Here is a 12433-nt window from a genome sequence, read left to right as displayed (position 1 = left end):
AAGGAATGGGAGAGAAGGCTATTTTAGGACCAATAGCGTTATTGTTTAACTCCGCCTCCTGTAGATCACTTAGTGAAAGCGTATCTTATTTGGATTTATGGTAATTTTTTTATAATAAATATCAAGCTCCTCGTAACTATTGCCGAAAACATGTAAGTGTATATTTGAATTTCAAATTAAGTATTACAAATCTGATCATCATGACAATATTTCCCAATGCATCATTCTGGCTTTTTTTATAAAATAGTTCAAACATTTCGTACACATATACATACGTATACGTCAGCTCTTATGCATCTATTCAACGCACATATTATTAAAATTGCACACAAAATGTTTAATTATACCTTTAAATATTGAAAAATGATGCTTAAAAGATATATGCTCTATTCCATACACTTTAAAAGCTCCTCGTAATTCTCGCCAAAAACATCCTTGTGTCTGAAAGCATACTGAACAGCTGGATGGCTCTTGTAAAAGGAGCGTTCTTGAGCGTAGGCGTCCTGGCTGCAATCGTAAAGAATATGGGACGCAATCGCGACTAATTGTATCCCAACGTTTTTATAAATTAATGAAATAGGATACGGCTACGATCCCTTTTGTAGAGATATTTGGGAAATTTCATCTGAATCCTCTTCAATAATAAAGAATATATGTATATTTGTATGAAATATGTGTGTAAATATTATCAAATCGCGATAATGAGATTTTTAATTAACAATTAGATACATATATGTACAAATACGCAATATAAATGTATATGTATGTAAAAAATATGAAAGCTTTTAAAGATATTATGTACTTAATTTGTACATAGAGTCGATTTTTCTTTACTTATTTACACCCTTAATTACCACTGTAATATTTAAATATATATAGCAATAATTAAACGTATGAAAAAAGCTCTTATGTTTGAAAAAATAATTAAATTGTTTTCAATAATATATAGCCTATATATATATATACACAATAGATAATCGACGAATAATTATTAATAATATATCAATACTTCATTTTAGGGATATATTTTGTGCTGAAGGATTGCATCGAGTATTTGAATATTAGAAAAGTAAGAAATTTCCATACCATTGATATTCATAACTCAAAATTTGGTATAATTTTAAACTTACGTCACACACGAAGGTCGAGGTCAAAATTCGTGTAAGACTACGAGGGTTGTTGTAAATCAGATTATTGCCACCCTCGTGGGGAATTACTTTTGATTATTCCACCCTTCATCACATCCCTCTAAAATATACAACAATAAATAAATCCGAGTGATGGAGTTGATAATCCGATTTATTTTGTAGTCTATTTAATCGGCACGTGTATAATTCAACATTAAAAACATAAATGGTTTAATTAGGTTGCGCCATATATGGTCAAAAATACGTTGTTATTAAATTAATTGTAAACAATTTTTTAATGGGTTTTTATTATTTAAAACATTGTATTATATTACATCTTCAAGTGAAAACCACTCACAGTGAATGGTTCCCTTGACTGCGTTTGCAAACGCTTACTTAATCGCATTTTCTATCATGTTATCCACTTTCATTCGATACACTTGTAATTTCATCGCTGATAATTTTTTTTCTATTAAGCTTTGTTTAATTACCTCAGTGTAGATAAATACATTGTTAGTATTTTCAATATAATATGTGATACAATTTTAAAGTTGATGGATTTCTTCATTATATATATATATTATTTACTTTCAGTAATTCAATAATACAAGATTATATTCCGTAGCACGCCTTGGACGTTTTCGAAAAACAGACTTATACAAATTAATCTATTGTTGACCCAGATGCTCAGCAACGATGCTGTTAATTAATTAAGCAAGACCTTCGCCAACGACGTTGACCCCTCGTGACGTTATTCTTTTCATAATTTTAGTTTTTTGACCCAGCCGTTTAACCGGTTGTAAAATGCAATTTTACCGAGAAATTGCATTGCTTGTAATCATTTCCCTGAATTGAAAAATGTTCGACCACGCTAAGGGGAAGTACTGTGTAATTCGTTTGTAAGCGTGTTATTTTTTAATTGACTAGTTACGTTGATCTGCGAATCTAACTGTTTTAATGTCGTTGGGCTATGGGGCGACGCTTTGTTAGGATTAATTGCGTGAGAAAGGGGTTGAACGGAAGTAATCGACTCCAACTTTATAATGAGATATAGGGATACATATATAAAAGCTTATTAACATGTTTATTACAAGGGATATGCGTTAGGTTTCATACAAGTTTGCCACCACCAGATTCATGTGAAAACTTATTAGTTGCTAATAACCTGATTCAATTTATCATACTTTAATTAGGCCGGCTTAAAATAATCTTTATAGTAAATATCTGAGAGATCGGAATTGGTGTTTATTATATATTTATGATTCCAATAAATTATTACGTATTAGATTTTCTTAATCTCACGGATTAATATCGTGATGATTTATTTAATAGATATAAACAACAAGCGTTTAATTTTTTCAACTACAAGGGAAATTCAAGGGTGGTGCTTACCAGACTTTAGTCGTAGTAACATTTGATATAGCTATTTGAATTCCTCGTTCAGTGATTAGTTTCCATTTATACAATGTTATCAAGAGGCAAAATTAAAAAAAAAACATTTTGCTAGTCGCTTAATCCTTCCCAGTCAATGCACTAGTTAAAAAAGTTGTGTTTTGTGAATTCTTATCTCAAGAATCAGCAAATTTTTAAGAAAATTATTATGGCATTTTTTTGTTTAAAATACAATTTTTAGGAGTATTTTTAAATGTTTTACAACTGCTGCATAACAAAGGATGGGTCAGTGCAAGAAGTTTTTGAGTAATTTAAAAAAAAATACTGTGTCCGGGAAGTGGTTTACGATCGATAGATTATAAATAATGTCTAGAAGTGTTTTTTTTTTATGAAACGGTTACCGAAAAGTTAGGTTAACTGCACGCGTTGGGTGCCAAAAATAAAGTAGCGCTAGATTTCTGACGAAGGAGTCAATAGGCTCTTTGTTTCATTAAATTTAGTTCTAAATGTATTTTACTTCTGGGCTTTTTGTATCTTTACTATCAGAATATGTTTTTCATTATTGTTAACAATTTAAGAATAAACAAAAAGTATTTTATAAAAACCGCTCAATCGATTTTGCCACGTGAGAATAATATTGTTGTATTTTATTAATCAGATCTATAACTTAGCTGCAAGAATTATATTAAAAAAAAAACGTTCATGTTGTACTTTTAGTAGCCAATTAAGTAATTATGTATTTATAATATTTGTTCTCTTTATAATATATTCGAGACTGATATTCTCCTAAATTCTATAAGGATTCCGAGATAAGCATTCAAAGGAGTGAGTCATACAGCTTATTTGATCTAATTGGACAGAAGATATTTAGACAAAAAAATATTTAGAGCAGTGTTTCTATATTTTAAAAGGGTGTATGTAACAATAGATATACAGATGCTGTTAAAAAGCTAGATGTGCATGGATTAAATGATTTAAAACATATTTAATTAATAACAGTAATGTTCGGGGATTGCCAAAGGAATCTAAATTGGTCCATTGTTATTTGTGTTGTATATAAACGATATTGTAGTTTTAGTGAAAAATGAAATATTACCATTTCTGCAGATGATACGTCAATTTATTTTATGGTTTTGAAGAAAGTATGAAATAATTTCGAATATTCAATAGTCAAGTTATGAATAATGAATACAGGTTCTATGTCACAAAAGGCAATAAAAAGTATCAAAACTATTTATTTTAAATTTAAAAATAATGAACCATTAAGTTTTAAAAACTTTATATTTGTACTAGTATTAATTTTAATCATACTTGCTCCCGAAAATAATACTAATCAGTATGTTAAAAATATGAATTAATTAATTTAGACAGAATAAAAATAAAACATAGTTTGTATTGATTTAATAGAAATACAAAATTCAATATTAGCCACTGAGAAAGTCCTCAGCGGCACAATATTAACTCAAAAATTTGAAAAATTTCTGAAATTTCGGCAAGCAAAGTTTTTTTTTGCTTGTCAGCTATTAGGTGTTGTAGCCATGGCTGTTATAAATAACATAAAGATAAAAAAAATTCTCAAAGCAAAATATATCAAAATTTATTGTGCTGTAGATGCGGCATTTATTTCGAAGAAAAAATGACTACCTGCGTTGATTTAATATGTAAACAACTTAATAAAAAAATCAATAAAAAAATAATCCACTACAAATATAATACTTTTCGAATAGTTAAGAAAATATTTAAATAACAAACACTTAAAAATTGGCGAATATATTCGGTATTCGAATATAATAATATTTGATCGGAGTCTAGATTTGGGTGATATGGTTTGTTGAAAGTAAATAAATTAAAATCAAATACATTCAGCTAAACTAAAATAATACAGAGAGGCTTACACTTATTTATTTTAGATAATCGATTATTATTTAAATATCTAATATTTTACTCGCTACTACCACGATATGGTCGTTTATTATATTTTTTAACCCTCTGAACCCTGAGCTCTTATGTAATTTTCAACAAAGATCCGACTAAAATAGCATGTTTTATACATTTTTTAGTTTCTGATGATTCAGTTTCTTATGATTACATACACTTTTGCAGCTCAAAAAAAGCAATTCAGAAAAACAATAAAAAAATTTTTTTGCATATAAAAAATTATATAATAGATTAAAATAATTAAAAAAAATTATTGCTAGAATTCAATTTTGTAATGGTACACAGTTTCAGATCAAACTCAATTCAAAAGGACTATTGGGACACCTAGCATAATTTGTACCAGTGCACGGTCTCTTGCGTATTGTAAAATTACGCCATTTGATGAGTCAAAAGTATCCTCCCAGATTTTTCTTTGCCGGCCCGTAGGATGACAGATTTTGAGGCCGGTAAACTAGCCGTTCAGATTTCAGAAACATATACGTCACTTATTCAGGTCAGTTTACCGGCCGTTGGGGTCAAATATCATAATAGTGTGTTTTGTAGTGCATATATATGGTACAAATGTACACTTTTTGAGCACTTCCAAGTATATTTTGCTCTTAGAAAACAGCAGGAAAAATTTAATGTATTCCGTAAACAGTTTGATAAAACTATAAATATTTAAATCGCAAGCTGATAATAGCGGTGACATAAACACAAAAATCACAAATAAACACTTCCACAATAATATTATGTATTGAATTTAAATTTACGAATCAACAATGATTATGATCGATAATGAAATCTATCTACGCTACCAGCGAATATGCGTTATGTATGATATAAGTTATTATGTAAAATTAACACATATCAATTTTTGATATTCCACTCACGTTTATCTCCAAATACACGTCTTGCTTTTTGTGGTAATTACGTTTAATGTTTTATTAATATAATTAGATCCATCGTTTAAAAACTTGAGGGATTCACCGAGCCCGGTTGTATAGAATAATATTACAACAGGGATTTCCTTTGGCGCTCATATGTGTCATTGTATAAAAAAATAATGTACTCATAAGCGATTAACGCAATGCTCATAACCGCGATTTGATTTCGATTAGCCAGAAGCCTTATTTTACTCGTCGCAATTACAGTGAAAGGCTTTTCATGCTGTCGCCTCGTTTCATGATGCGAACATATACGACTTCCAGTGTGCCCCTTCAGAGGCGATCGTGTGTTTTTTATGTTATTAATAAAATTTCTTCTCCATCCGATGACGCCGATGATATTGTCGATGACGCATGACATTCTCGTTTAGTCATCGACGCTTAGCAATCGACGGATCGTCCTTGCAGGTATAAAATAAAAGCCCACTTATGATCAGCGAGGTGACCGGTGATTTTGGACTGTCGTTTTCTTTTAAAAAATCACCGTCGCTTATTCACGTTTTTCCCAAGAATTATCATAGTCAAAGAGTCGAAGCATATACGTGAGAACTCGATGCATTGTCCAGTCGGTCGATTTGCATCCCGATCGTTTGCGGGTTACGGCTGCGATGATTTGCCAGGGGTACGAAACCTTTATTTTATGTATTGTTATTTCATTCCATTTGTATGTTTATGTAATTCTTTTTTTAATTATCATGTGCTTTTTCTTTGTTTATCACATGTGTACATAAACACATGTATGTAATGATTTAATGGCAGGCGTTTGGTAGAGACACTTCACATAGAAAATATACGCCCACCATTTGCTAGTTTATCGACAACGCTATAAAACAAGTTTTTTTTATTAATATTTTTTAATTAAGGTGCTTCAATTTTATTGTAATACTTATTCTGTATGATTTCGATCATTATACATTGATATCCATGTTGCTGCTTCACTTACACTTACAAAAAATATAAATTATAAGCATGACACTGCCATGCTCATATAAAAAATTAGCAAAATGAGACTTGAATTGGCGTTTTATGTGTTTATATGTTTAGCAATTGACGTTAGCGTATTTCTCGTATATTATGTGAGTCAATTTTTAATTTTCTAATAAAACTCATACGTAGTATACTACAAGGTTTTGACAGTTGACCTGTTTTACATATTCTCTGCTGCAGCTCAAATAATCAATCAAACTAAATTCTTATAAACATTTTTATTTAATATATCTAGTCATAAAATCAGTTTAATATTTATTTATTTATTGTAAATCTTCCATTGCAACATGACGTGCTTCAGTCCAATACGTTAGAACAGGGTAACCACAAGTCTGAAAAATTTGGGTTCGAATCACATATGTTTTTTAATTTTTATCTGAGAGATCGGATCATCACATATTAGGTTGCTAGATTTTACTAATCTCACGTATGAATATCGTGATGAATATTGAAATTGAAATCAAAGTCGTATGAATTAGATATTGAAAATTCTCTAATAATGAGCTACTTCAGCTCATAGAGAATGTCCTTTTGATATGATCGATAGAATAGGCATGGAAAGCTTTATTTTTTATCAGGTTAATATATTCTTAGCATAAGTTTATATTGCAAATGTAATATCTATTTAACCGATTTGTACTACAACATTTATATCAAGGTTTACGTAACTGTAACTAAGGTCATTTGAATTTCTCTATAAGACGCGGGCGACGCGTATTTGCGTCATTCGTTATTCAGGAAGCTACCTCCATAAAAAATATGACCAATTTTAAGGCTTTTCTGTGAATAAAAGTTTTATATCTACCTTATCATTGTTTAAAAGCACATAATATTTTCAATCCACTTATGGAAACTTCACTGACATTGCATTCTGCCGTTTATTTTCTTACTAAAAAAACACATTCGGACTTTCAGTTTTAACCACCCCCTCACACTCATTAGTCCGTTATATCGAGGTTTTACTGTAATTATAATAATAGTCTAAGTCGTAATAGTTATTGTAATGATAGGGTAAACCGATTAAATGGATTAGACATCGCAATTATTATCTATAAATGCCGAAATTGAACGTATTAAATGTTTATTTTTTATAATAATATTAAAAGATCAATTAAAAACCTTTGTACGCGAATATCACTCATGCGAAAAAATCCGTTTTGGGTAGCATATTTATGATAATTACTTATGCATTATGATTCTTTTTGGTTTTGATATTATAAACTAATTATTTCGTTATTTAAAAAAATAAGGATCTATGCACCTTTAGCGCCAAAAGTTCTGAAAAAAGCATGTGATATCCAAGCCTTAGTTAAGGAGTAAATAATAAATATATGGGTCTGAATTTGATGGGGTGATTTTTTTTGAACAAGGATGCCTTTTTCTGCATAAAATCTACAGTTGTCCATTTCATTGTATTTTCAGTAGCAGGTTTACAAATTCTTAAACAATTCTTAATTTATAACTCAATAAAATTTCAAGCTCAAACAAGTTTTAAAAAAAATCATATGATTAAACATGAATGCACATTTAGTCAGTACCTGACTAGTGATTCTTAAATTTTATTTTTTTAAAGTTTATTATTTACGATTAGTTTTATTTATTGTATTACAAAGTTGTCGATACCGTATTAAAAATATTCGGCGCCTCTGGCAGTGTCGGGGCTTTGTCCGTTAGCACGAAAAGTTGCAAGCGAGGATCAGTCGCGGCCGCGGCCCGAGCGCGCGTGCACGCGTTTTCCGCGTCGGTTTATCCATCTGTATTCCCATCTTCTTCCGCGTTTCCCGGATTCCCAGGATCTTTGCATCTCGGTCGTCTTTGACAATCTATCCCGGCACTTTTGCCTCTTTCGGCGAACTTTTTCGCTCAGGATCGGCCGGCATCCCAGGCCGTTTCGCTCCCCTTTCGCCGCCGAGCTGTGGGAAAAAATAACGTCCGCTCCCCGCCAGGTGCTCGATACCGTGGGACCTTTGTTCGCGGTGCACGCGCTATAACTATAGTGCGCTCGTCCGTTTTCGCCTGGAGAGGAGAGACAGAGCAGCGCGGCTCTCGAGAGCCGCTCCTGGAATCCGAAAACCGGTCGCTGCAGCGGCGAACGGCCTTGGCCCGCGGAATGCGACTCGGTTTAACCCTTCGCCGACCGAGCAGCTAACCGACGTTCAACACTCGAATCAAGATGGGAAACCAAGGGTCCGCGCCCCATGAGCCCCTGTCCAGAAGCGGAGCCGCTAGATCCAACGCCGGCTTCGCTTTGCGGGTGTGTGGATTTTTTTCTACGACAGATGTTTCCGTAACGCGAAAATAGCTCACCTACGGGAAGCTGGCTGTGCGTGCACCTTTGCTGCAGTGCCTATATACCGCAGTGTTTTTATTTTGTACACATACATACGCATTGAACGCATCGGCATGAGGCACGTTCGTATGATTCTTCAACAGAGTGCGTGTGATATTAAAATTTTGTTTTATATCCCTTGGTAATCGTAGATACAACAGTCACGTGCCGAGACGAGGGGGTAGGGTCAAAATAAATTTGCCTGAGAATCACTTGCAGTACGATATGTCAACATAATCCTTTTCTCACTAGTCTATGTTTATTAGATGTACACATATTTTAAAATTGATGACATTCTCTGTTTTTAGTATTTTATTTAAACGATACAACCGTGTAGAAGAATTGCCAGAAAACTAGAATTCACTAAACATAACAGAGCTTGCCGCAATTGCGCCTCTAAAATTCAAGATCAATTAAAAATAACATTTAATTAAACTAGTATTAAAATACTATTTTTTGTAACCTTCAAGTAATACATTACACATCAATAAAATAATTTATAATACGCCGTTTTATACTTGCCTTAAAACGATTTAACAAAAGCAAACTCAAACAATCATTGGAGATATCTTGTTGATATTATTTTTTTTTTTTTAAATATAAACACCTCAAAGTGAGCAATATCTCCCATCTGTAGGCGATTTTTATACGATAGTTTTTTGTTCAAAAAACTATGTGCGAAAATGTTTAATGTATGTATTTTATATTTATAGTAAAGTAAATATATTTTGCATAATTTATAATGCGTTTTAGGATTTCGCTGTAATCGTTTTTTTCGATTTTTTAAATTGCAAATACAATTTTTATAAAAAGCAATTCTTATTTTTATACTTAGCATTTTTTATTTTATGAGTAACGAATATTTAATTCTAAGAGGGTGCATTTCTAGAGTTTGTGCCGCCCGGGGCGATCCTTAACTTTGCCCCCCCCCCCATAAAATTATCTAATACAAAATTTGTATCTTAATGCATGTCTTCTTTCCGGGGCAGGCGGTCCCTTTTGCCCCCCCCCTCCAGCTACGCTACACACCCGTCACATATATAGATATAAAAAATGTGCAAAACAGTTTTCAAGCTTGATGAAATATGTTAATGGTAATCAAGCATTTCATTACTTTAGCACGTGCTTGACTCGAACAAACAATGGGGAACATCTGCTGTGTATGACCGGCCGGGTCATAAAATCAGCATATATTTAACTGTTGTTAATTGTTTTCACATATTAAATTTAGCTCTTCTAGGAATTATATTTTTTTAAAGTTCAGTTTAATAACCACATTCCAACGCGAAAATGCCGCCTCCAAGCAAGTGCCGCCCGGAGCGGTCCGCTGCCCCGCTAGCTACGGCACTGGACTTTCAGTTATTAGTCATAGACTATACCACTGGTCGATCGTGTTTGTTCAACAGTTATTAAACAAAATATTGAAAGCCATTTAATTTTACTATAATAATAAATAATTTTATATTTAGTACTTACATATGTACTCTTAAAACTATTCTAGTCTTAATACTAAAATGTTCAAAATCCGCGAATAAAAAGTAGGACACTAAATATATAAGTTTTCCTGAGAAACGTATTAAATGTAATGGTTTCTCGTTTTATTCTACATTGTATTTGTTAAAAGGATGTGTGGGAATATTTTTTATATTTTCTCAGATGTTGCCTTTCATAAACTATAAGATATCTTATATATATCTAAATGTGGAATAATAATTACATGCGTGTGATTTTTACACACTTAGCTTAAATGCTGATTGACTACTGGATAATTTTCAACTTCCGCTCAATGCGAGGAATTATTTCAATACTAAGAAAATCTGATTGACTAACTATTACCAGTTTTCTTCTTGTCATTTTTTATCATGTGTGATTAATGATTTTGCGAATAGAACGAAACTCTTAGTATGCAAACAATGGTAAGATAACAAAAAAAAAGAATGTGGTATTTCCACAATATGAAATTAGTATAACCGCAAAGGTTAATTTGTCAGCAAAGGATAGATTATGGCTTTAGTTTAAACATAATTTTACCATAGAAATACTAATTCCATATTATTTATTAATTAAACGATAAAAAAGATATTCTATTTATTATAAAGCTATGCATATATTTTTTTATCTAGATACGATTGCTATCAATATGATGGAGGTTAATCCATATAAATGCATAATGAGTCAAATCATTTAATTTGGCGTAAAACATATGTTAAAATGGGTTTTTTAACCGATTTGTCGTCACTTTCTTTATGAATGCCGATACTATTATTCATTGATAAAAAAGTGAGGCGTTCGTGTTCGATAACGTGTGTTATATAATTGAGACGAATAAATATTTATCACTACATATTTTGATAGCTGAATCGACTACGTGCATTAAAATGTATGTGTCCAACATATTTTCGATCTAAAACTACAATGGCAACGGTGCTATTCAAACAGAGTGTGTCACCATAACATTCATCAACAAACTGAAATGTGATGTTTGTATTAAAAGCCACTATTGTTTACTAACACAAGGGCTTATAGTAGCACACGAAATACGAACTAAATTTCTAAAAATATCCGATTCAATTTTATTTATTGTATACATATAGTTTTGCATATAGGATTCGCCAAAATATTGACATAATAAATAAAAATATATACAATAATTCAATCTAATTTGGTTAATGTAATAGTATAGATAAAATATTTATTTACAAAAATTATACTGAAAAATCGACTATCAACACTCCTTTGATTTTTAGTGAAATGATTCTCGATTTTGTTGATAAAAAATATTTTTTGTTACTTTTGATAATTACTTATATATTTTAATTTTCTAATTTAATATATAAGTGTATTGAGGAGGAGTACCTAAAATTATTGTATACATATTTATAGGGATATTGACATATTAAGATGACATGTACACTTTGTATACATCACAGTAAAGGAAAGGCTAATTACCCCCTTTTTATTTTCAGAATGACTCCATAACTATATGCAAAATATCTAATTATATCGCTCAGATTTCTTTATGCTCATTGTGATTTAGTGATGAATACTAGTTATTTTAAATAGCCACACAAAAATTAATCTGGATAGGAAATATAGTTAGTAGGAGATTTTATTTGATAAATATGATACATGATATTTTCAGGATTAAAACAATAGCGCGTTGATTTTGCGTCGTTATTTTTTTTAAGCACGTATTTTCCAAGCTTTTACTTTCAGTATCTGAAAGAAAAAGAAAATAATTTTTAAATGATAAAATGACTTTTGGCCTTACCAGTGCGGTACTATTTCATAAAAATCGTTAAATATTTATACACTTTGCAAATCGTGCGCCCAATTTGTATAAATTTACACAAAGGAAGAAGATCTAATTGCAGATACATGTACCAATAAAATAATGTGTTTATTCCAGCATGTGTGTTAATTTCTGTTTATGAAAATTAACGTAGCTTTATCTAATTATATTGTCGTTTTTTATGAGACTTTTACTACCGTGTCTGGTATTAGTTACTAGTGAAAAATGGAACTACTGTCAATTTACATGAAGTTTCCATATTTTAACCTGTAATCTAACCTTGAACCTCATCATATATTATTGCCGACCTAAACAGATGTAGTTAATTAATTTTAATTTGGAAGACTTGTTTTAGATATTAAATATAATATATTTGAATGTTATTATATAATAATGATTATGGAGCTTTTTACAATGATTCTATTTACGTTCAGTATCTATT

The 12433-nt window shown here is 31.2% G+C and overlaps 1 protein-coding gene across 2 annotated transcripts in view; it reads left to right on the top strand.

Moving 5' to 3' along the window:
• The window catches only part of numb (NUMB endocytic adaptor protein), a 41347-nt gene that overhangs the window by 19143 nt on the left and 9771 nt on the right, over window positions 1-12433 (top strand). The window contains exon 1 of one of the 2 annotated variants that reach the window (XM_088204647.1): window positions 8069-8624. The exons of the other annotated variant lie outside the window; for it this stretch is intronic. Within the exon in view, the coding sequence (XP_088060773.1) occupies window positions 8544-8624 (81 nt within the window). The 5' untranslated portion in view covers window positions 8069-8543. Of the gene's footprint in view, window positions 1-8068; window positions 8625-12433 lie in introns of those variants that run through there. 2 annotated transcript variants of the gene reach the window in all.

The sequence above is a fragment of the Plectrocnemia conspersa genome, unplaced genomic scaffold (assembly GCF_051122295.1).
Source record: "Plectrocnemia conspersa isolate PC_06_02 unplaced genomic scaffold, ASM5112229v1 ptg000014l, whole genome shotgun sequence".
In the NCBI taxonomy this organism is placed as follows: domain Eukaryota; kingdom Metazoa; phylum Arthropoda; class Insecta; order Trichoptera; family Polycentropodidae; genus Plectrocnemia; species Plectrocnemia conspersa.
This window is presented reverse-complemented; position numbering and strand designations above follow the sequence as displayed.